This window comes from Penicillium chermesinum (genome assembly GCF_028974085.1).
Source record: "Penicillium chermesinum strain IBT 19713 chromosome Unknown utg000002l:1.0-5270490.0:1.0-5274688.0, whole genome shotgun sequence".
Lineage (NCBI taxonomy): Eukaryota > Fungi > Ascomycota > Eurotiomycetes > Eurotiales > Aspergillaceae > Penicillium > Penicillium chermesinum.
This window is the reverse complement of record NW_026695312.1, coordinates 1,846,961-1,870,528: the sequence shown is the minus strand read 5'-3', so window position 1 is coordinate 1,870,528 and position 23,568 is coordinate 1,846,961. Positions and strand designations below refer to the sequence as shown.

Below are 23,568 nucleotides of genomic sequence, written 5' to 3'. Positions count from 1 at the left end.
GCTTGCCACGGGGAACTTTCGCTGAAACACACCCCATGCTTTGGGCACATCCGGAGTTCTTGAAGGGAGGGATCAGCGCTTTCACAGTGATGGTCAAGTGGATGCTGCTGCCTTGAGTCGAGATGGCTCTGGTACTCTCTCGCAGGGCCTCTCATTTCCCCTAAGTTATGCCGGGCCGACCAGGGCCGACAACTGATAAGGATGCGGAGGTGCTAGGGATGGCATATTCATTAGTCACGATATCGCCCGCACATGCGCATTTTCGTGCCCCAGGCATGATTCTAGAAAGATGAGATACCACGTCCTGGAAGCAGGCATCTGTAATTGGTACATCTAGGCGAGGGTAACCTCGTCCACCTTGCTCCCACCCTTTTGCAGCCAATCCCGTGCGCGCCAATCAGAAGGCCGCGCGCTAGCCAGATAACTAGTGCCCCGTCCTGCCACCCGCAGATAGGGGAAACGGGGCACACGAGAAACGGGAAGGACCACGTTCAGTGGACGTTCTCCGACCCGCTTTCTCGCAATTTGCGCGTGGATTTCTCTGGTTTTACTGGATTTTCCCCGCAAACCCTGCGTCACCATTCCTCGAGGCCAATTATCGCCTAATCAGCGCCCCGGCAACAGACCAATCATGGCTCTCTCATCCGAATCTCAACTTCCCAAGGCCCCAGTGTTTGACTTGTTTGGCCCCGTCGCAACGATCAGAGTACTGCGTACGGGCAGAGATAGCATTGCCACTAGTTTCCGAGTTTGGCGAGATTCCCCGTGATTTGCCCTTTCATCCCAGGAACGGACTCTCTCATAAAGTTCGCGGCTCCCCTGTGGGCTACACATACTTAAAGCGGTTGGCATCCTCACTCGGTCAGAGGAATTTGCTCCGGTTACTCCGTAGCCACTGCAGATACGCTTTTGGCCCCTTTTGCGGCGCGCTTTTCTCTTCTTCTTTTTCTTCTTCCTCCTCTTATGGCCCAGCATGGACCCCGGCGCTTCAGGCAAAACGAGTAAAATATCTTCAGGCATGAAGGCGGGTCTGGAGGTAGACAATCATGGTCCGGTGGCCGCCAATGGACTCCTGGAAGCCCTAGGATACGAGCCGGAACTGACGCGAAACCGGTCCACCCTGCAGGTGGCGTTTATGTCCTTTGTCCTTGCCTCGATTCCCTACGGATTGTCTACGACCTTCGTGTACCCTCTTCTAGGCGGAGGCCCCGTGAACATCATCTGGGGATGGTTCGCCGTGTCACTCATTATCCTGTGCGTGGCGGCGTCGCTGGGTGAAATTACCTCGGTCTACCCCACTGCCGGTGGTGTGTACTACCAAACGTTCATGCTCTCGGCGCCGCGTTATCGACGGATCTTTGCGTGGACTTGCGGCTGGTCGTATGTGGTGGGCAATGTCATGATCACCCTCGCGGTGAATTTTGGCTCTGCGCAATTCATTATCTCATGTGTCCAGGTCTTTGAAAAGTCGCCCGGAGTCCCCGTCTGGGAAGCCGAAACTTATCAGGTGTTCCTCATCTTCCTTGCTATCACGCTGCTGTGTAACGCCGTGTCTTCCCTGGGCAACAAATGGCTTCCATATCTTGATGTGAGTCTTCTCAAATGGCCTCTCCGACTTGCATCAGCCCCGAAACTAACTAAATTGTTCAAAGACGTTTGCCATCTATTGGACCATAGTCGGTACACTAGCTATTATTATTTGTATCCTGGTAATTGCCAAAAGTGGCAGGAACAGCGGTAAATATGTGTTCACGAATTTCGAGCCCTTGTCCGGGTGGCCGGCAGGCTGGTCCTTCTGCGTCGGTCTTCTCCAAGCCGCCTACACGACCTCTTCCACCGGAATGGTCATCTCGTATGTGCAGCGTGTTGCTTCGATTCCGTGATATGTAGAAACTTACCCAGCGTCGCAGCATGTGCGAAGAAGTCCAGGAGCCCTCGCGACAAGTCCCCAAAGCAATCATCGGAACCGTCATCTTCAACACCATTGCCGGCCTGGTCTTCCTAATCCCTATAGTCTTCGTGTTGCACGACACCGAAGCGCTTGCCTCCCTCGCGTCAGGTCAACCTGTACCCGCTATTATCAGATCTGCCATCGGTAACGAGGTCGGAACATTCCTCTTGCTGCTCAACCTCGCTGTCCTGGCCCTTCTCTGTGGAATCGGATGCACGACCGCGGTCTCACGAGCGATCTGGGCCTTCGCAAGAGATGGAGGCATTCCATACTCGACGCAATGGCGAAAGGTGAACAAGGCTCTAGATGTTCCTCTTAATGCAATGATGCTAGGAATGGTCGTCGAGATCCTACTGGGACTTATTTACTTCGGGTCAAGCACCGCGTTCAACGCCTTTTCGGGTGTTGGTGTGATCACTCTCACTGTCAGCTATGCCTGCCCGATCGCTGTCTCCGTGATTGGACGCCGGCAGCAGGTGGAAAACGGGGACTTCAATCTAGGAAAGCTCGGCGTTTTCTGCAATATTGTGGCTTTGGGTAAGTGCGGATAGCCTTCGGCCGATGTTCAAGCCCATGCGAAAAAAATGCTAATCGATCATCCCACTTTAGCCTGGAGCGCACTCGCAGTACCTTTGTTCTGTATGCCATCAGCTGTTCCAGCAACCGCAGAAACCGTCAACTATGCCCCTGTTGTCTTCGTCGCGTTCATCATGATCGCCACCGCCTGGTACTTCATTTGGGGCCGGGAAAAGTACATTGGGCCACCCACCGCGGATGTGGTGGGCATTGAGCCCCATGACTAGTGGCCTCAGGGGGTACCCTAAGGATAGAAGAGCTTGCTAAAGCGAATCGCACTTATTTACCCGTTTCACTCGAGTACAAAACCGTAATTTCCTTAGAGTAAGCGGGCCGTTATACTTCAGGCCGATCAGGCGATCTGGAGTGATGAGTCATCTGACGTCAACTCCGAGCTTGGAAGCGCGTTTGTTTACTTTTTTTCGGTCTCGCTTCGCCCAACAACCACGCCTCACCGTTCTTTCCCCCAAAATCTCGTCATCCACACGTTCGCCTTTTCACACACAGGCTATCCAGTCCGATCTGAATCACATCGTCTAAATCAATCAGCCATGGCGGTTCGGCGCTCTGCTCGCCTACGCAGCTCATCGTCCTCCGAGGTAAGTTAACATCCCTTGTGCCCCAGCAACGCCCGTCGGAAGAGGGGTATACGACGTCACCGCAGCCAAAATCAACTTCAACTAACTGTGATGGATATATTCTAGGCTCTTGACTCGGCCCCGCAGCCTAATGTCTCGACCTCGCTGGCGTCGGTTGATGAGCAGGATGAAACTGGGAGCAACGATGACTCGACCGTCCGTACCCCTGTCGCCAAAAAGACATCTGTCAAGACTCCCAAGACGGCGCCTCAGTTTTTGACCACTGCACGCACTCCAACTAGTACCTCCACCGTCCGCCCCTCCCGAGAGGAGATGCATCCCAGCAAGGCACACCAGAGCACCACCAAGCAGGTTGACTCTGGTATGATCCTTGGTTTCAACCCCGTCAAGCGGGATGCCGATGGCAAGATCCTGACTGGAGCGGCTATTGAGACTACGCCTTCCAAGCTCAAATCCTCTCCAGCCCTTACCCAGTTCGGCACTCCAGGTTATGATATCAAGTTCGGGCAGGAAGCTCAGCTCAGTGATGAAGCTAAGCAGTTGATGGACCGCGTTCGCGAGGAGGCCAAGCAAATCAAGGAAAAGATGTTGTTTGAAAAATCACAGCAGGAGGGAAAGGATGCCGCCGCCGAACGGTCCAACGGAGGGCGAAAGATTGCCCAGCCCAAGGGCAAGGCTGGCCGTTTCAGCGACATTCACATGGCGGAATTCAGAAAAATGGATTCCATTGCTAACCACGCCTCGTCTTTCCGTGCCACGCCAGGGCGCTTCCAGCCAGTTGGAAAATGTTTGAAACGCACCAAGTCCAAGGCACAGCTCGACGAGCCCGAAGCTCAAGACCAGTCACCGTCCCGCTCTACATCTTCGAAGAGACCAACCTCGGCTGTCACTACGCCTACTGGCGCAGCCAAGCGTACCAAGTACAACCCGGTCGAGGATGTCCCGGCCAGCCCTGCTCCCGCTGAGAAGAAGCCAGGCACTGCCCAGAAGCCGGCTGCTCGATCTATGACTCGCGCTACCGCCCGTCCTGCAGGCCCACGCTCCGCGTCCTCCGTTCGCAGTTCCCTCATGACTCCTACTCGCGCCTCGATTGCACGTAACACAGCCGGCAGCATGAGCCTTAAGGCTCCAAAGACCTCGCTGATTCCTTCCCTGGCACGGTCTCCCTCGACTCAAGGCCTAGCCTCTCCACGAACCCCCAGGACCGATTTCAACCCTCGGATCAAGGGAAATCTCCCCGGCCTTGGCAACCTGAAGTCAATCCTGCGCAAGCGGCAGCCGCTCTTCTCTCGTGACCCAGCAAAAATTGCAGCGGGAACCCACGTGGCAGCTCCGGATTTCAAGCCTGACTCGCTCTTTGCCAGCAAGGGTGATACCGAGGATACCGTGGCAACCCCCTCGCCAAAGAAGCACGTCGCATTTACTCCAATTGTTCAGCCTCGATCTCAACTGGCTCAAACCTCGCCTTCCAATTCCAAGCTTCCTACAACTCCTTCTCGCTCCAACCTTTCTGAAGTCACCTACCCTACCCTGCCCACTCTCACTCCAGAGGCCCAGCCGGCGATCGAGGACGCTGCCTTGGATCAGCTCCAGTCGCCTACCATTCGGCATGTGCGTAGATCTTCTGGCAACCAAGAAACCGCTTATCCTGAGCTTCATGTGACTGAGGTCCCCGTTGTTGCTCATGGTATCGCTCATGGAATCGGAAACAAAAAGCGGCACCGTGATGAGGTCGACGATGACAATATTCCCAACGCTGATAACCGGGAGAATGTGCCCCCCAGCTGATGCATTCCCTGATGGGCGCAGCGCGAAACGGGTGAAGGGCGACCCGAACCCCCCAACTCCAAGCCCCGTCAAGAATCGTCCTATCAAAACCCCCGTCCGCTCGGCATCTAAGAATATGGGCACCCCGGGAAGTGTCACTGCCAGTGCGAAGAAGTCACGTAACGTCCTGAGCCTCAGCCGCTTGAACATGCTGGCTAAGCCCAAGAGTCGTGCTTAAAAGTTCAAACTTACTGCTGGGGCGGGCGTACGCCTGGTGCGTTAGGCCACAAATCTCCAACCCACCCGAGGCTCCTTCCCGGGGCATGCCTTTGGGCATTGGGCATCTTCATTTCTCTACTGTTTTCTTTTTGATCTATCAATTTGCTGCTGCCGTACACTGTCAGTCATTGGCAACCGGTTCGCGCTTTTCTTCTTGCTTGTATCTACAAACCTTTTGTTCCCTTCGTACTCGGATGGCATGGCTCCTCGCACACGTCCACCTATGGGCGTATTCATGTCTCGAGCTCTCTTTTTCATGCGTCCTTTCGAGTTCCGCTTTTTTTCGGTTCAAGATTTTTTGACTGTGTTCATGGCGTCCGGTATGCATCTAAGGTTTGATGCTGGCAACTCGTTATGGCGCAATAATGGTGTTCATGTCTCTGTCTATGGTTTCCAAACGCACTCCGGGAGCCGATTGAAGTGTCCTTACATGTTGCTTGATAGTCTGTCCATTGCAAGGAGTATGCTATGAAATAATGACCAAACCCTTTGTGCTTCACCACTTCATAACCAGACCAGGATCCCTAATCTGGTTGCAGGACCTTCCGTAGTATCCGAGTCGCGAGATGTTCCTCAACAAACTTACCAAGCGCTGCCATCCAGCAGACTTGACTGCAATTACGCTAGAAGTAGGCAGACTGAAAAGCGCGTGGGTTCGGTTATTATTCTATGTACATACAGGGTGCCGCTCGTCTTGTAAAAAAGCTAAAAATACACGAAAAAGGCCACCTAACGCCCCCAGAAGAAAAGCGAGTAAAGAAACAACCCAGATCACCGCCCATCCTTGCAAAACTCCAAGCCCAGAGACGCAGGAAGGCAGTAATTAGTCGCCTTAAAAGAGAAGCGTGGAACATAACACATGAGCATCGTAGGAAGACCATGAAAAAATAAAAAGAAAAGGAAAAGTGAAAAAAAAAGGGGAAACGGAAAACGGAAAACGGAGCGACTCGAATCGGGAGAAGTGGGAAAGGGCCCAGGTCAGTTTTTCATCGTCGCCAGGAACGAGTCCAGGTTGTATTCTTCCTGGTATTGCTTGTCATCCCAGAGCTCGCCCAGGTCGTCGAGCCAGCCCTTCTTGCCCTTCTCCTTGACTTCGCCATCGATGTCGACCATGTCCACTTCGTTGCCTGTTGCATCCGGCTTCTCGGCTGTCTCGGCTGTTTCGCCTAGGCTGAAGAGGTCTAGAAGTTGATCGGTATCCATAGTGCCTAGCCCGGCGTTTTGTTGGTTGACCACGGTAGAAGCGACGTCGATCTTGAATCGTTGCAGGCTGTGGAACGGTTAGTGAGTGGGTTTTCAGGATTTACTGTACGGGCGATCGTCGGAACTTACTTCAAGATCTTCTCCTCTAGGGTGCCTCTCGTGATCAGGCGGTACACATTGACAACCTTCTTCTGGCCGATACGATGGGCGCGGTCCATGGCTTGGATATCCTTTTGCGGATTCCAGTCATGCTCGACGAAGATGACCGTATCTGCTCCAGTCAGGTTAAGACCGAGTCCTCCGACGCTGGTTGTGAGGAGGAGTGCATCGTAGGACGGGTCAGTGTTGAACCTGTTCACGATGTCTTGGCGCTTTGTGGCCTCGACTCCACCGTCAAGACGAAGGTATTGGACGGATGGGAGCAGCCTCTTGAAGACATCGTTCTGCACAATGTCCAGCATTTCCTTCATCTGGCAGAAGATAAGAGCGCGGTGGGGGCTAACGTAGCTTGCACCTGTGTCGAGCTCTCCTTCTGCGGAGTGGTCAAGGCCAATTCCACAGTCAACGAGGAGATCGCGGAGCGCGCTAAGCTTGGGAGCATGAGCGACATCTCTGATGGTGGAGTGCTTGGAGGCCAGGTAGTTCTGTACTTCGTTATACTGCTTGTGGCCCTCCTTGACGACCAAAGCAGGCGAATTACACAGGCGGCGCATGTACTGCAGAGCTTGGAAAATATGTTCCTTATCCGAACGGTCCGCACTGCCAACCTTGCTTTGGAGTTCTTTCTGCTCCTTCTTTGTGAAGTCTTCAAAGAGCTTCTTTTGCAGGTCGCTCGGGTCACAGTAGTAGTTCTGAATGATCTTCGGGGGCAGATCGTTCAACACCTCTTCCTTCAGGCGACGGAGGAGGAATGGCAGAACCTGTTTGTGCAAAGCCTCGATGGCTAGCGCACCAGCTTCTTGTTCTTTCGAGGAAGACTTGCTGAAACGACTGGCAGCAATGGGCTTGGCAAATCGGTCCAGGAAGACTTTCTCGGTACCCGAGGAATCCCGGCATCAAGAAGTCGAAGAGAGACCAAAGCTCCAGCACATTGTTTTGGATGGGTGTACCAGACAGGATCAGACGATGATTGCTCACCAGTCGCTTCACCGAGATTGTAATTTGGGCCTTCGGATTCTTGATCAGGTGGCCTTCGTCGAGAACACAGTAATTCCAATTGAATTCACCGAGAATATCCCTATCATTTCGGCAAACGTCGTAAGATGTCACAATAACGTCAGCTTCTGGAAGCAGGCCCTGGAGGCGAGTTCTCTCTGACTTTGGACCAACGTAGGCAACACAGTTGAGGAACGGAGCATACTGCTTGAACTCCTGTTGCCAGTGGCCTGAAAGGGAAGGCGGACAAATAATGAGGGATGGGAGCTTTCGCGAATCCAAGGATTGGCTCTTTGCATGCTCCTCGGCCCGCATATGATGGTCACTTGCGACAATACAAATCGTCTGAAGTGTCTTGCCCAGACCCATATCGTCGCAAAGAATACCATGGAGGTTGTACCGATTGAGGAAAGCCAGCCAGTTGACTCCATCCTGTTGATAGGGTCGAAGCTCAGCCTTGATGGCAACCGGTATTTCAAAAGCCTCGACTTTGCGTGAGTCAAGCATTTGAGACATGAACTTCCTCTCTCGGTCACGGCCTTGAAGCAATTCCTGCGAGAATCCAGGTGGATCTGGAATACCAGCCTCAAGAGGTACCAGCTTGACAAGAGTCGCGAATGAAGTGGTTGCCAGCAAGCGAACATCGTTGTCTGAATCGCTCATTCGGCCCAGAACGGGCACAACAAGGAAGATAACGTAGGGAAGGATTCCATCCTCCATCACATGGATGAGATGATAGATACACTCGATAGCACCTTGGCGGTAGTGAAGATCCAGCGCATTGTTGATGGTCGGGAGAACTTTCTCAACCAGCATTGTCATACCGTCGACAGTGATAACACTGCAGATCGTAGCGAAGCACTTAGCGGCTGCGTAGCGAATTACCGACAGGCGGCATTGCAGACCCTTGACAATCATAGGCATAAGTCCAATGACCCAAGGATAAAGGCCGGGATCGAATTTGGGAAGAAGAGCACGGAGGGTAGATAGACCATCCACGACTTCTTGACCAAGTTCGTTTTCTGGGTTCGTGATGTCGTTAGGCAGATCCCCAGCCAAGGCACTGGTCAATGGCCGCTCGACCAATGAGGCAAGATTGGGAACCTTAGTCAGAAGGTCAGCGCCAAACTTCACCGCCAATTGCTCCAGTGCGTCCTTAGCACCTCGACGCATGATGCGAGCTTCCTTCGCCTCCCGCTCAAATTTGGCAGCATCGAGGTGGTCCCGTCGGTCTTCTTCTTTGCGCAGTGACAATATGGACTTTTCTAACTGAGCATTGTGAGCAAACTCGGGTGTTTCCGAGGTGTCAACACAGCAGTATTTGACCAGGTTGCCAATGATCTTGTCAACGGGTCCTCGCTTGGTTGCCGCCGTGTAGTGTTCGATCAACCCTGCAACTGCTGTGGCCGAACGTTGCTGGAGCTCTACGTTTTCTTCTTTCTTGACGCTGTCCATCATGGCCTTAATGATGTAGCCAGGGCGCTTAGGTATGTCACGCAAAGCCACAAGTGCACCCGCAGCTGCAGCAAGTACACGCAGGTCTCGCTGTTCTCTCATAGCACGGGCCTCATCAACTGCGGACTGGGCAGTAGCTCGGGTATCCGCTAGGACTTGCGTAGCAGTGATGCGCTGAGCAGGCGTCAGGTTTTTCTTTAGGCGATCGAAATCCGAACCGACGATTTTCTCAGCATCAGCCAAAGAGAATGCATTCGGCCCAGCCTCAGCGTCACCTTGTACCACAACGGCGAGGATAGGGAGTCGAGAGGGGACAACATGCGCATGGTCACGGAAAGTATTGAGCAATGAATGACACTGAGCACGAGCGACGTGCAAGTAGCATGCAATGTCGGAATACCACGAAGGGCGGTCTCCTTCCACAATGGGGCGGAGACGCTCGCATAGGGTGGGCGAAAATTTCGTCTCCGGCCCTGCGAACCGAGCATATTCCTCAATGACCATAGCAGATGCAAGCTGAGATGTGGAGGCTGGATGACTAAGGCTGTTCAAGATTTCTGTCCAGAAGGGAGGAAGCTCGTGCTTGTCCCAGAAAGATAATAATTCGCCTAGTGCTCTGGAAGCATAAATCTTGGATCGTAGCATAGTGTCTGCGCCAACCAAGTCGATATCACCAGATAACATGTGCCCATCCACATTGTGGGTAGACGGAGGTGGAGGTGCCTCCTTCTTCTCGACCTTACGTTTGCGACCTGGTTTGCCGGGTTCTGACGCTGCTGGTCCCCCTGGCGACGAGGCCTTCGCTGGAGGTGGAGCCGCGGCCGAATATGGGAGGCCAGAAGGTTTGATAAAGAGGGCAGAGTTCATGGGAATGGGGTATCGAGGGACACCAAACGGGCCCAGAGTCAGAGTGACTAAAGGTTCTATGGAGCCGGTGAGCTCTTGTCCAGGTCCAAAGGAGCCACGTTGTTCGACTGCCTTAAGTAACTCAGACCAGACTTGCAAGGATAGTTTAAGAACACCCTCGTTGCGCTCTACCAGGAGATTCTGGAAAACCAAGCGTAGAGCTTTGCCATCTACCCAGTCTGTAGTTCCTTCTCCTTCCAAATTTAGGAAGGTCATAAAGGCTCGGAGTACAGCAGAACGCACACTGGTAATGGTATGTCGCAAGAAGGGATACAAGCGTGGTACCAATTTACCAAAGGAAGCCTCTGGATCATCCGCGGCATTGGCTTTCATAGCATCCAATACTTGGTTGAATGTACAGAGCTTAGCTAGCAGATCCATGACTGATCCGGTACTGGCACTGAGATCGTCCTGCAGATTAGAGAGACAGTCCCAGACGATATTCATCAGAGGTCCCAATGTACCGGCGCGAGAAGTGACGAATTCTTCGGCGATAGGTACGAGGGTGGCAGCACTGACAGCGCGCACATCATCATCAAAATCAGCGAGCCCTTTCATGACAGCCTCCAGAAGTCCATCGACCATGTTCGAGTCTTTGATCAGGAGGTCTTTGCGAATTGCGACCAAGTATCGTAAGCCAATCATTCCACCATGGCAAACTTCCCATATTGGGCGTTCCAGGTTCAGGTCCGTCTGCATGATAATTCGGTACAGGATCCGATAGACTTGGCGGACGGACTTTGGTGGAAGGTGTGAGAGGAGAGCACCGAGGGTTTGCCCAACAGTCTCCCGGATTGGAGCAACGACGTTATCCGAAATGTAATCGCCGAATCGATCGAGCATGAGAACGCAAAGTAGTCGACAGGCAAGGTCGTCCAACCATTTACGGTTTAGCAGATCATTCTCCTCGCGGGAGTTACCTTCCATGCGACCAGCAGCAGCGCCTTGAACCCTGACGATCTCGCGCAGAGCCATTGCAGCACCATGTCGAACCTCCCAGTTAGGGTCAAATATGTCCACTTTCAAGAAGTCGCACATGCATTCTAAAGGCCATCCTGATCCCTGGTCAACGAGTTCAGGCTGAATGATGGGCTTCTCTGGTGCTGCGACCCCTTTAAATTCAGAAACGATCTTGGAATCGTCATCGTCGGCAGACCGTTCCAATGAAAAGTAGTCGAGTTTGGTGTCTCCATTCTGTTCATCGCCATTCTCCGCTTTGACAGGATGAGGGGTTGCGGGGGTCGAGACATTTTCCGAAGGCCGACGGGAGGACAAGTCGACAACGCGGACTTTATTTGCGCCCATTTTGGCATTTTGCTTGTTTTTGCGCTTCAGCTGGTTCAACTGACGTTTGCTAAGGCCTGACTCCTCCTGCTTCGCATCTGGTGACGAATTGCGACGCGCTTGGGCGTCCTGCACGCTGTTATCTCGAGACAAAGAAGCTGTTGAAGCCGATTCGCGCTTAGGGGCAGGTGTAGAGAGCTTAGGAACAGATTCATTTAGCTCCATAGGCTCCTCCTCAACATACTCTCCAAGCAGGCCGAGGCGTCCAGTGAGGGTCTTCTTTTGGTATTGAAGACGGGTTGCAGGGTCCATAGAAGCCAGAGAATATTCATATTCTTTACCGGCGCTCCCCAAAAGCCTTCTACCGTACTTCAAAACATACGTAATGTCAAGGGTTTCAAGGCGAAACGGGTCATCCGGGGTGGAGCTTTCCTCCAGTTTGACCTCAGGCTTGATTTCGACGTCGTCATCGTCAGCTGCTGACTTGAGCTGCAGGCCATCTTCGGCATTCGGGTCGAATAAATCAGCATTCGTGACAATCAGGCCGATCGCACGGGCAGCGGAAGTTCTAGTGTCCCAGGATTTTGAACGAAGGTAAGGCAAGATGCGACCTAAAAGGTTGAACAACTCATCCGGGTGTTGCTTTTGCACATCACCAAGCTGTTGGGCGGCTGTGTTTCGGATCAACTGCGTGCTACCAGACTCCAGTAGACTAATGACAGGATGTTAGGAAGAGAGGCGCGCGGTATGAGGGTGTACTCTGCGCCAGAGCACGAGTGTATATACTCACGTGACTAGGCGATCCAATCTGGATGTGGAGTCAGTTATCATGTGACAGACGCGTCATGATTGGGTATCTGAGCTTACCGGGAAGTCATGACGGGCCGTCACTCTGAGCCGAGTGAACAGCAACCGCCGAAGGAGATTGACGAAAACAATGGGAAGCGGAATAAAAAAAAAGAAGGAAAGAAAAATAGGAGGCGAAGGAATAGTAAGGCGCGTCACTCGCGATACGGAAACCGATGCCTTATCAAAAAGGAAAGCAGGCGACGCGACGAAGTGAGATGAGTCAGCAGGAAGGATTAGATTCAGTACACAAGAGGAGATTCGAGGTCACGCAGCCGGGTTTATATCATTGGGGCGCTCTTGCCCGGCGCGCTGGTCCATGTTTGATTGCGTTGCGCTAGTCCTCTTTAGGACTAGTCGTGGTTGGGCCTCCACTTTTCGCGCTGGTCACGTGATGCGCGGTCAAGTTTTTTGTTCAGGAGGCCACGCACAAGCAGGATTTTCTACAGCTGTATGGCTTCTTGTAATAATAGAAGTACCGTCTTCCAGTCGATCACTCTATTCATTCATCATCCTGTTCTCGAGAAACCGCTTTGCCCAGGAGTACTAGTATGCCATACTGTACGCAGTGCCAAGACATGCCAGATGGCCTCTAGAGGCTCGAGGATTCCCGTCGATCAGGTCGCATCAGGTGCTATACACTTTGACCTTAATATATACCAAGTTTTTCTAGTAATAGTTTCCTTTCTGTCTTTCCAGCGCTCAATGGACAGCACTCTGCTAGTTCCTAGATGCTTCTTGATCCACGGTTGGCCTGAATAAGCGGTTGGAAAGTCCTGCCAATGAACATGGCCACATTGCAAATTGCGGGAACTATATATCTTCCTACGAGTGCAGGTATTCTGATCCAGGCCAAATTCCAGCCAATTTTAGCTCCATTTCAACGGTAGCCGCATGAAATTAAGAAGTACGAAGCTTTTGGCATGCAGTGTCTATGAGATCGTTATATATCTGGACAGCAACTTCCAGTCGATGATCTCGAATTACCAAAATTATCCGTCCACTAGTCAGCTACATATATAAAAAAACTCACTAGCATCCTGCAGAAGCTGAAGATCCGGTGCTAAGGCTGGAGATATTCTCTGTCACCTAGGCTCATGCTAGGAGCTACTTGAGTACTGTGTCACTGGATTCACGCCTGTCTCAAGAGCCCCGGGAGCATTATGATCTGAATAGTATCAACGTAGTACTATCATCAGGTCAAGGCTCGGAATTTTACGGTCGTTCTTCAAGCTACATGCGATATCGGCTTCAGTTGCAGCTTCAGCCTTATATGGAGACACCAAGGCTCCTATCAAGCTGTCCGAGAACCGGAGTATCATTCAAACACATGGCCAAGAGGCCTTTCAAATCGAAAGTTTCTATACAGTCACAGGCTCCCGGCTTCAGGTTCCGGGGCAGAACACGAGGAATCATACGCAAATCAAAAGAAACACCGCGCCCATGGACATTCCCAGTTACGCTTCACCGCTGAGCCAGCACGGCAGCAGACTCTTCTTCCTTGCCTATCAGTCCCAGACTGCGGATCTGCTCTGCGTTCGGGGAATTTTCACGGGGGGGGGCCGCTTCCGCCTTGCGAAGAGCAGTTTGCATCTTCATCGCACGGAGGATCTATCGTCGATGTCAGATTGTCAAAATTACTCTTCCACTCTGGATCAAGACCACACAGTCCACAGGGAGCCCTGATACACACCTCCTTCTTGTGGTGAAGGCACTCGTTGTAATCTTCCAACGCGGGGATGCACTTCTTCTTGCCAGCCTCACCCTCGGATGAGTTCACGACGTAGCATCCCAAAACCTCCTGCCAGAAGGGGTAGCAGCGGCCGGGACCTAGATTAGACCAAAAAATATCAGCTTGAGCGTTCCATTGGAGCTGGCGAGAAGGTGCAAGTGGCTGTGGGGGGAGTGACTTGGGTTGCGTTGACACCGCGGACCCGCCACAATCTCCTGCTGGGGCCGAGAGAAGACGTACCGCCGTTGAGACCGTATCCAGAAGCCATATTGGAGTGTCCGAGAAAGGAATTGGCAGTGTAGTGCACAGAGAGACCGCAGGGTCAGGTGGTGAAAGGTTGGCGGATGCGATGCCTTCCCTTTCGTTTCCGACATGGCCCGTGCGCTCCGCCGTACATGGAATACCCGCATTTGCAGCTACGTATATCGCTACTTGGAACCTGAGCCCCCATCATTGTCTTGACAATCACCATGCCATCACTGGAAGGGCTATCGGATGCCCGTGTGATTATCCTGGCAACACATCTTTGTATAGGGGGACACGTGGCCGACCTTCCCATTCTGCAGGCACAATATCCCCATTGCTTCCCACTTGAACGCCTGCTGCGCATCATCTTGACCTTCCTTCCCGAAAGTACAGAGCCCTCGGAGTACGTAGGGGTGATCCAGCAGCTAGTTGAAAACACCGGCGCCAGCACTTCAGAGCGAGAAATCGACATATCTGCGGTCAAGAACCTGTCCGAATCCGAAGCTCGGAGGCGCCTACGAAAGCTCCGTTTACGACCACTGAAGCGGGATGACGAAGAAGAGGAAGTGGTCTCGGCTGGTCCACTAACCCAATTCATCATTCATCGCGCACACCTCATCGACTCTGAAACTTCCCTCCAGCCGCTTGTTCTTAGCCTTGTCCTCCCGTTCTACGAAAACAACCTGGTTATTAGGCGATGGTTAATCTCGAGCCTTCTCCCGGCGCTTCGTCTCAATTATGAATATTATCCCAATCACGACGAAACGATTTCACTAGAAACACTGGAATTGATGGATGATCGTACCGCCGTGAATGTTTTGCTATCAATTGCCGGCCCAGAGAGAAACGACATGGACTTGGTAAACAACCTGAGGGGGTTGGTTGGCCCGTGGCTCCAAGGGAGCACTCGATCAAAGCGAAGGAAGCTAAATGAAAGGGCTATAGATAGCTCCATCTCCTTCGTGCAAGGGACTCCGAAGCCAGACTCCGTCGAATGCACTGGATGGGACTATGTAAACGAATGGCTCCTTTCGCGAAGCACAATAGACAGCGAGAGCGTTGTCCACGCATTTATGAATTGGGCGGGTCCCGAAGATACGGACCTAGGAGGGTACCAGGATGGTAACACCGAAATTCCTCCGGAAAAGGCGAAAGGCTTGCTACAACGGTACAGCCAATCTGGTCTGTCTACGATATACGCCAAGGCGGATGCCTCAAAGGCCACCCTTGAAGATTCCGCCAAAATTCTGCAAAGCATTATGAAACTACAAAATCTGGAAGAATTCTCCTATCTGGATTCACCTGAAGGAGTGCTTCCGTCTGTGGATTTTGATACAGGGTTTATTTCATCGACGTCTCGGGCGTCTTTGCTACAGAACGCTCTTCTGGCGCCAGAAAACCCCCTGACGAGCCCATCGCCTTCTTCGATATCATTCTTGAGCGCAATTATCCTGTCTTTACGGATACTGAATGCTCTCGGTCATGAGACAAACTGCAGGATTGTAGCAAACATGTGTCTTCACAGCAACGAAGAAATGCAGGCTGCCGAACTCAAAGGAGTCATTGCATCTACAGCGAGACAGACTCGATCAAGGCAAGATTGGCAAGTTATTCGACAGCAGCTTCTCTGGCTGCGAGATTGGCAGGCGGAGCAAAGTGAAGATGGTTGGAGTGAGCCATCTACCCACCACGGCCTGTTTTGGAAGATCTCACGGGACGATGTCGAAATCGAAATTCTGAAGGCGCTTCTGGGAGCCAGAGGTGAGTTTAAAAATCATCTTGACATGAAACCGCCCGTTCTAACATCTGTATAGAATATCGACTCGCTGTCGAAGTATACACACAGTCATCAGCGCCATTAGACACTATGCAAGTGGAGACAGCCGTAGTAGACTCCATCTTTACGGCCTATGACAATGCCAGTAACGGTAATCGGACTCGTGGCGGAATGAAGAAAGCTTTCGAGATGTATGTACTCCCAAAAGCTGTTTTCACCCCTATATAATGCTAACTACGCACAGCTTGCAAGCCTTCCAGCCACACTTCCCAGACTCAGCCACGCTTAAGCAGATTGGCTCATTGATAGCGGCGACGCATGCACTGTCTTTCTATTCATTGACATTGCAACACGGCGTCCCCTTCCAGCCAGTCAGCATTCGTGTCCACCATGACCCTCTCTCACTGGTAGAGAAAGTGCTCGAGCAGAACCCCAAAAGCTATACTAAGCTGGACGACCTCCTCTCCATCGGCCGAAACCTCGTCGAGGCCGGGCTTTGTACGATGCCTCCTCCAACTCCAGCGGACGCACACATACCTCCAGAGAAATTATCCCAAGCCGATGCTCTTGTCACAGCAGAGCGCCGCATTACCTCTCTCTCAATTTCCTCCGCTTTAGACTCCAACGACTTCGACACAGCCTACTCCTACATCCTCACCCGGCTGACTTCCCCTTCCCACCTCACTAATACATCTTCCCCTTCCACCTCCATCCCAGATGATATCTCATGGCGCGCCGTCTACAACGCAGGCCGCTACCGCTCCACCTCCCCCACAGCGTCCACCCCACTCCAAACCCAAATAAACCATCTCTCTCAACGCATGGAACTCCTATCCCTCGCCCTTGTCCTCGTTCCAATCCCCGACCCGCTCCCCGAAATCCTCGGTGCCTGGCGCCGCTGCGACGAGGAGCTCTCCTCCCTTCGCGCCCGTGAGTTGCACGAAGAGGACGTCTGGGACACCAAAGGTGACTCGCTCTCCACCGTACCCGGTGGCTTTGGGCCCACTGATTTCGAGCGCGACGCCTTCGACACAGCGCAACAGCGTGCTGCGCGCCGGGCGCGCGCTCGCGCGATGCCGCATTCCCATCCCCACGAGGCTCCTATGGGCTTGTTCGAGGTTGCGCGTGGCGCAGCCCTAGCGCTTCGCAAGAATGCTTTCCCGCTGCGGGGGGCTGCGGGTGATGAGCCTGCCAGTGCGGGTGGGAGTGTGCGTGCCGAACGAACGGAAGCTGAGCCGCATGGGCAGGAGGGCGATCGCGTGCGCAAGCGGGATATGGTTAGCAATATGGTGACTGGGGGATTGGCGAGTGGGATTGGATGGGTTCTGGGTGCTGAGCCTGTGAATCGGTCTTAGTGGGCGATGAAGATGGAGATGGAGATGGTATTCTGATTTCTACATTTGAATGTGGATCCTGGGATGGTAGACTTGAATTTAGGATGCTTTTCATGATTAGCGATGATTGTATTAGCGAATTTATGATGAAAGTTGCATTCGGAGACTATCCCGTGGATGATGCAGAACTTGAAGGTCGTATGACCCGTACTGCATTTTTGTACATCTACTGATACTGGTTTGGAACAGCCAGGTTATTTTGGACATTTGGCAGATTCCAATGCCTTAGAAACGGCACTATAACCAATAAAGAATTGATACTAGTACACGTTTTCCTGGTTCAAGTGGTTTGAGGAGGTTAAGTTTACGAAACAAGCTATTTACCTTCAGGTAGAGCCAGCCCTGAGCCCCAGTTTGTTCGTTTACTATGCATGACATAGTAGTAGAGGCCCAGGGATCCATAGTAAGAGCCTGACTTTGAAGCTGGCGCTCCCAATCGGCACACCTTTCGGATGAGCATCTTCAGGGGCTTGAATACATAATAGGTAGGTAGTAACTATTATTAAGACCAGTTGGCATGGATCACTAACAATAGGCATTGCAAGATAGCTCAAGTTGTAGGACTGGCTTGTGGCCGTTGAACTAGGATAAGTTCAAGTATTGATACCCCAATTATAAATCTGAAAACAGGTCAAACCAGCCCGGGGTCGCATAAACTTAGCTTAGTGCCTCGGCTTGAGCCATCCATAATGATTGGCTAGGTCCTTCCGCTAGGACCATCCACCAAAGATTTGCTCGGGAATAGCCTCGTTGTGTGCTTTGATTCAGTTTTATTCGTCAACAGGGATGTCTAAATCACCTTTCTTCTGGAAAAAAAACCCTGTTTTCCAATGAGCGGGCAAACAATGTGCTGGTCATCCTGTGCTCCCTATGGGTTCCAGACCCCGCAGATTTGGACTGCAGTGTAACATAGGACACTCTCGGTATGGCCCCTTTAACTCTGGCTCAAAGCCTCAAGGTCTCCGTGTCGATCAGCGTAAGAACTCGGCACAATACGCCGTAAGGGGACGAGATATAGAAATCAGCCTCGGAGATCCTCGGTGCTCGATGTGTGACCGCACTGCATATACCACTATAGTAGGACTTCGAAGAAAGGATCGATACCAGCGGTCAGCTACTTGTCCAGAGCCTGGAAGGTATAAGAAAAATGGGCTACTAAGTAATAAGTTAATTCGACAGAAAAGAGAGCTGAATCCTGAATCTGGTATTGTCTACTTAGTGATCAAAAGCAGGGTGGGTACTACAAGAGACCGCGAAAGATGCCAGGATGTATTCGGTACAGACAAATGTCTCTCATGCAATGGGCTCACTCCCGCCCACCGAAGCACTCCAAGAAGCCCCCAAGGAACCCTTTCGAAAGAGGAAGGGGGCGCTATACACCAGAGAAGCAAGCAAAAGCATGAGTAATATACGGCGATGACGATATATCCAGGCTGAAAAACGGGATGCAGCCGAAAAAAAAAAAAAGACAGGCCAGATGCAGCCGGGAATGGAGTAGAACACGAAACCGATGACCGAAGGATCGTAGAGAATAGGCCGTTCAGAGCTGTACGCAGGAGGGGAGCCAAATCAAATTTCATGTCGCTGGTGCAAATGAAGCAATGACAGGGTATGAGAGCACCGGTACGCAGCAAGAGCAAAGAGAGAAATGACAGAGCTTCAGCCCGAGTTCCGGCCTAGGGGGGAAGTATCATGAGGGAGATGTGCATGGCGCCGATAATTAATAGACAAAGCAACTGAGGTGTCGTGACGTTGCGTTGACAGCCTGATCAATCCTTGGGGTCCAGCCACATAGCAGAAGGTTGAGAGCAGTCCACTGTGAAAATATGCAGAAAGAGTAATCTAGGGTCTGTCGGGTGAATGAATTTTCTGGATTTAATCCTTCCAGCCCCAAACTTGTGCCACGAAGTTCGCCATGTTGACCTTCTTGTTTTTCATGTCCTGCATCCATGGATGTTCCTGCATCCGCCAGGGTGTTGCTCGCCGAGGAGGCTCTTTCTCAAGGCTTGGATAAATGTCAGTTGAGTTGCCCCGTTTCTGTTTCGCAGGATCCTACATACCAGCATTCAATGAAATACTTGAAGTTATCCGACCAGCGAATATTGTTTTCCGGTTCATCTTTCAGTTTGGGAATAGGCTGGCGAACAATATAGGTCAGAAGGTCTATCAGACCCGCGCGGGGTTGTGCCTCAGTTCCGTCGGCAGGGAATGGGAATCGATGCTGGGCAACTTCCAGAAGAGTCACACCCAAAGACCATACATCAGAAGTGATGGTGTATGATTGGCCAGTGATTCGTTCTGGGGCCATATAGTATGAAGTGCCAATGAAAGTGTTGGCATCACCTTTGGTACCGAACTCTCCACTGACACCGAAGTCGCACAGTTTGACTTGGCCATTCCGACATAGAAGGATATTCGAGGGTTTGATATCTAAATTGGGCGAGAATATTAGCCTTTCATCCAACTCCACTCGGAAGAGATAACCAACCTCGATGGATGATCTTGCGGCTGTGCAAGTAGGTCAATCCATTGAGCACGCCCTCGGCAACCTTCCCGAGCACTTTCTCTCCAGTGCGGCCACCGAGCTTCTTAACTTCCTTGTAGATACTGTCCAAGCTACCACCTTCACAGAATTCCATAGCAATTGAAATCGTTCCGGTGGACTTGTCCATGAAAGCGCCGTAGTAACGACAGATGTGGTCCGAAGCGCAGTCCTTGTTAAAGTTGAGCTCTCGGACAATCTGTTTCTTGATATCGGGGTTGGGGTCGGTAGTAATGATCTGCTCGGACCCAACGGATTAGTTACCGGACTTAAAGAGAAACCCAAAGATATCACTGAGATGCCTTACCTTCAACGCAAAGACGGTCTTTCCGCCGACGAGTTTACATCGGGTGACAGCACCACCGGCACCTTCACCCAGACTTCCTAATTCTTCAATCTTTTTCTGTTCGCTGGCTGCGTGCCAGCCTTCGTCGTCCAGATCTTCCACATCCAGCGGCCGGCCTTTCTCAAGGCTCAACCTGTCTAAGTCCGGTAACAAGCTGCTCACGCTGTTCTCACGTTCCATACCAACACTACCATTGTGGTCGGAATAAACGGAGCTGATCGCCGATGAGGGGTCCGAGTTCCCATCGGCTTGACGCAGACCTCTAGCGATAGACAAGGTGGACACGGAGGAGTTGGCCGATGTCGGACCGCTGCCACCACCTCTGCTCTCCAGCGTCGGCTGGGCATTTGCGCCTAGACCGTTTGTTGAAAGAGCGAGTGGAGGGGGCGCCGGGCGGCCGTTCGGCATGGGAGCAGACACCTGCGGGGCATTCTGGCTGCCCATGGGGGTGGCCAGGCGCAGCTGGGGAGGAGCTGGGCGAGAGTGGACGGACGGATCCTCCTGGGAGGGATTGCCATTGACGGGTTTATTGCTGGCAGACGGAGGAATACCAAGGGTGAGTTTTGGGGCGCGTGGGCTGCCGGTGTTGTTGCGGTTGCCAGGGACGGGCGGGCGTAGAAGTGGCACGGAGGAAGACATGGCGAGATTGTTCTGCCTATCCCTCGGCAAGAACAACTCGTTGGGGTCAGCCAGCGTAGCCACAGTGTCGATGGACGGGTCTACTCGATGATCGAGTAACAAGCGAGTGTGAGGGGAAGTTGACAGGGAGGTCAAACGAGAGAGGGGGGGAAACCAGGTGACTCGGGTAATGAGTATTCTAGACGTGCTAAGGGGGGTCCCACCTGTCAACCAACACTATATAAACGAGACCGCAACGAAGTACCGATGCCAGCAGAATGGTTGAAGGTTAAGATCATGAATATTAATAGATGGCAACACAGCCGCCGAGTGGGACAGGGCTATGAAGAGATCGGGTCCTACGGGCGATGGTGGGGCTGTTTCAGAAGGCGCCTCCGCTGAAACACGGCGATCGCAGGCTTTCTGCTGGCCATCGCAGGTCGATTCTTTGGTGATCCAAGGTGATGGGCTGCACTGGCCTGGACTACTTTGAACCTCCCAAGAAAAGCTTTCCGTTCTTCCACAACCGCGACCGTTGTATCAAAATCGACCCTCCAAGTGCTCTGTAGTCCATGTCAATTGACTCTAGCAAGATCCATGGAATTACCTTGCTGGTGCGCTAATTCTGCCCAACGTCTCTGAATTCCTGGGCATTTTGGCATTTTGGCCCTTCAGCCCTCCGGGGGCTGAACATGTACGCAGTAGTTCTACCCTCATGACTAGTTTACGGGCCCCCTACTCGTAGCTTGTAGATGCCTCCAAGACACGCAGCCTCTCAAGACCTTTCCATCTCATTTCTCTTACCCTCTTGTGCTGTCCTCGGACCATCCTCAGTATGTGGTTGCCTTGGAACGACATTTCTCTTTCCCGAAATCTCCACTTTAAGTGTCGCCAACCACCGTCCGCCCATATTAGACGGTGGCGCCCATCGACATCATTGCCAACTCATGGGGCGGACCAAGTTAGTGGCCTGATTTCACAGGGGCAATTCACAGGATACAGCTGACAAAATCCAACAATGACCCCAAAAATGACGTGGGGGTCCGTATGCGCTGGCAATGTTGTCTTAGAACTCACTTGTACCCTTCCCAGTTGACTCCCAGGGTTTGATCTATCTCATCCTGCGCAGGCCCCATGAATGTGATCATACTCGTCCGGACTCCGTAGGAAGGCACAAGCGAGCCTGTCAGGCGAAGTTGGAAGTGAGGATGTCATCATCGGCGCTTACCACGACTAGGTGGGAAGTCTGACCCGCCGATCACCATCCCTTGTTCTGTCCTTCAACCTCGGGCCTCCAACATTGTCAGTTAACGCATGTGGAAAAGAAATGCTCGCCTTAGAAGTTTGGATGCCCCAAGCCCGGGAAACAGGTCGGCTCGGTCGCATGAGTGGCTGACGGCCGATAGCTCAGCCACATTTCAAATCCGTGGGAGACAGATCCATGGGAGATCTCGAGACATTCCCAGCCCTAAGACATCCCCCCAGATCCCATGATAGGTTAACCACTGCGATCCAAATATTCGATGAGATCAGCTCTATACATAGGAATCAAGGGCCAAGCCACATCGGAAGCAAGGAAAACTCCGTCGTGACTCAGAGACTCCTTGCTTTGCTCCTCACCAAGCCCAGTTCGGTCATCATGCATAGTTATGTTGAGGCCTCTGTCATCCAGAAGGTGGGGGGATTTTGGGACTTTTCTTTTTTTTTTTTTTTTTTTTTTTTTTTGGAAGAACCATCGCAACCTCGTGTCGAGGAAGCCAGAGAGCGCGAACTAGATGTGCGTATTATTCGGAGTCTCGTCTCAGAGAGATCTGATAGAGTAAATGTGAGGTGTCCTTGTCCTAGTCTAGATACTCGGGTAATTAAAAAGTCCCGAAAGGCTCCAGCAAATCGAGCGAGCTTTGGACTAGATTCTTATAGTCGAGCTTTGACCGTGCTCTGTTCCTGCAGATGCATGAATGTATAGACGAAACCCCATGAAACGTTGTAGCGCGGCAGTGGATCAAGATGGCGAGACATAGCACAGACATGGAGACATGGGTGTGTTTCATACAACTGATAAAATGGAAAAACTCGAAGAACAACCGATACTTCCATCTGGTTTTCGAGCAAGCCGAAGGAAGATTTGGAAGCAAAGCTATCTCAAAATGTCATACAGGCCTATGCAGGACCAGGAGGAACACTTCGAGGGGATGCCAATCACAAGTTCATTTGGTTCTTGGCCTACTCATCATTACATCAGGGTCTTGGCCAGTGCCTGATATCAAAGCCTTTACGCTCCGAAGCCGTTGAGAGCTGCATGGACCCGGAAACTCTACATGGTCCAGACGAACAGACCAAAGACTGCTCAATACAGTAGCCCGACCCTGCTCCTGCGCCAAGTTCATGACTCCACAAAGATCAAAGACGATAATAAAGCCTTTCCGGACACGGAAATTGTAGCCAGGGGACCACCGGCGTTTTACCGGTCGGTTCAAGTCCTGCGCACCCCTTTTCGCCATGCGTCCTTGGTCTACGGCAAGGCCACTGGTTCTCCCCGAAACAGCAAAAGCAAAATAGTTCTTGAGAGTCGAGATAGGCCCCTATCTATCTGATCCCGCGAATACCGGATACCCGGGTTTGTTTTCTTCTTTTTGACTTTATCGACCGACTCACCGATAGTCTAGACTTCTAAACATAGCACAGGAATGGGCTTACTTCGTAAAGGGGGAAGCTCCAGTGCAGTGACAAGGATCTTTAGTAGGGATCGAGGCCCGCCGCACATCTTGGAAAATAGGGGCACCCCCATTCAAAGAGTGGCAACGCTTAAGTAGTTCTGGAATGTGGAGTTTGCGGGGGGGATACGAGGACCATTGAGCTTTCGTAAACCAGCTCCTTTGGACTTATGACCTG

General features: G+C 52.1%; 8 protein-coding genes across 8 annotated transcripts; 4 read left to right on the top strand and 4 right to left on the bottom strand.

The window, feature by feature from the left end:
- Positions 1 to 973: 973 nt before the first annotated feature.
- On the top strand, positions 974 to 1,883 carry N7468_001510 (uncharacterized protein; the record flags this gene model as incomplete). The annotated part of the gene is made up of 2 exons (XM_058470807.1): positions 974 to 1,588; positions 1,653 to 1,883. The coding sequence occupies 2 exons, from the start codon at positions 974 to 976 to the stop codon at positions 1,881 to 1,883; spliced, it is 846 nt and encodes a 281-aa protein (XP_058333948.1).
- Positions 1,884 to 1,911: 28 nt separating this feature from the next.
- On the top strand, positions 1,912 to 2,754 carry N7468_001509 (uncharacterized protein; the record flags this gene model as incomplete). Its single annotated transcript, XM_058470806.1, has 2 exons — positions 1,912 to 2,488; positions 2,579 to 2,754. 2 exons carry the CDS (start codon positions 1,912 to 1,914, stop codon positions 2,752 to 2,754), a joined length of 753 nt encoding a protein of 250 aa, XP_058333947.1.
- A 324-nt stretch (positions 2,755 to 3,078) lies between these two features.
- N7468_001508 (uncharacterized protein) lies at positions 3,079 to 4,914 on the top strand (the record flags this gene model as incomplete). Its single annotated transcript, XM_058470805.1, has 2 exons — positions 3,079 to 3,126; positions 3,232 to 4,914. 2 exons carry the CDS (start codon positions 3,079 to 3,081, stop codon positions 4,912 to 4,914), a joined length of 1,731 nt encoding a protein of 576 aa, XP_058333946.1.
- Positions 4,915 to 6,150: 1,236 nt separating this feature from the next.
- Positions 6,151 to 12,006, bottom strand: N7468_001507 (DNA-binding ATPase; the record flags this gene model as incomplete). Its single annotated transcript, XM_058470804.1, has 4 exons — positions 6,151 to 6,442; positions 6,505 to 7,356; positions 7,415 to 11,887; positions 11,966 to 12,006. 4 exons carry the CDS (start codon positions 12,004 to 12,006, stop codon positions 6,151 to 6,153), a joined length of 5,658 nt encoding a protein of 1,885 aa, XP_058333945.1.
- Positions 12,007 to 13,485: 1,479 nt separating this feature from the next.
- Positions 13,486 to 14,021, bottom strand: N7468_001506 (uncharacterized protein; the record flags this gene model as incomplete). The annotated part of the gene is made up of 3 exons (XM_058470803.1): positions 13,486 to 13,632; positions 13,715 to 13,851; positions 13,994 to 14,021. 3 exons carry the CDS (start codon positions 14,019 to 14,021, stop codon positions 13,486 to 13,488), a joined length of 312 nt encoding a protein of 103 aa, XP_058333944.1.
- Positions 14,022 to 14,223: 202 nt separating this feature from the next.
- On the top strand, positions 14,224 to 17,131 carry N7468_001505 (secretory pathway Sec39 family protein; the record flags this gene model as incomplete). The annotated part of the gene is made up of 3 exons (XM_058470802.1): positions 14,224 to 15,760; positions 15,814 to 15,967; positions 16,021 to 17,131. 3 exons carry the CDS (start codon positions 14,224 to 14,226, stop codon positions 17,129 to 17,131), a joined length of 2,802 nt encoding a protein of 933 aa, XP_058333943.1.
- A 1,914-nt stretch (positions 17,132 to 19,045) lies between these two features.
- On the bottom strand, positions 19,046 to 20,697 carry N7468_001504 (dual-specificity mitogen-activated protein kinase kinase; the record flags this gene model as incomplete). The annotated part of the gene is made up of 4 exons (XM_058470801.1): positions 19,046 to 19,175; positions 19,231 to 19,600; positions 19,659 to 19,950; positions 20,020 to 20,697. The coding sequence occupies 4 exons, from the start codon at positions 20,695 to 20,697 to the stop codon at positions 19,046 to 19,048; spliced, it is 1,470 nt and encodes a 489-aa protein (XP_058333942.1).
- Positions 20,698 to 22,883: 2,186 nt separating this feature from the next.
- On the bottom strand, positions 22,884 to 23,177 carry N7468_001503 (uncharacterized protein; the record flags this gene model as incomplete). Its single annotated transcript, XM_058470800.1, has 1 exon — positions 22,884 to 23,177. One exon carries the CDS (start codon positions 23,175 to 23,177, stop codon positions 22,884 to 22,886), a length of 294 nt encoding a protein of 97 aa, XP_058333941.1.
- Between the last annotated feature and the right edge of the window lie 391 nt (positions 23,178 to 23,568).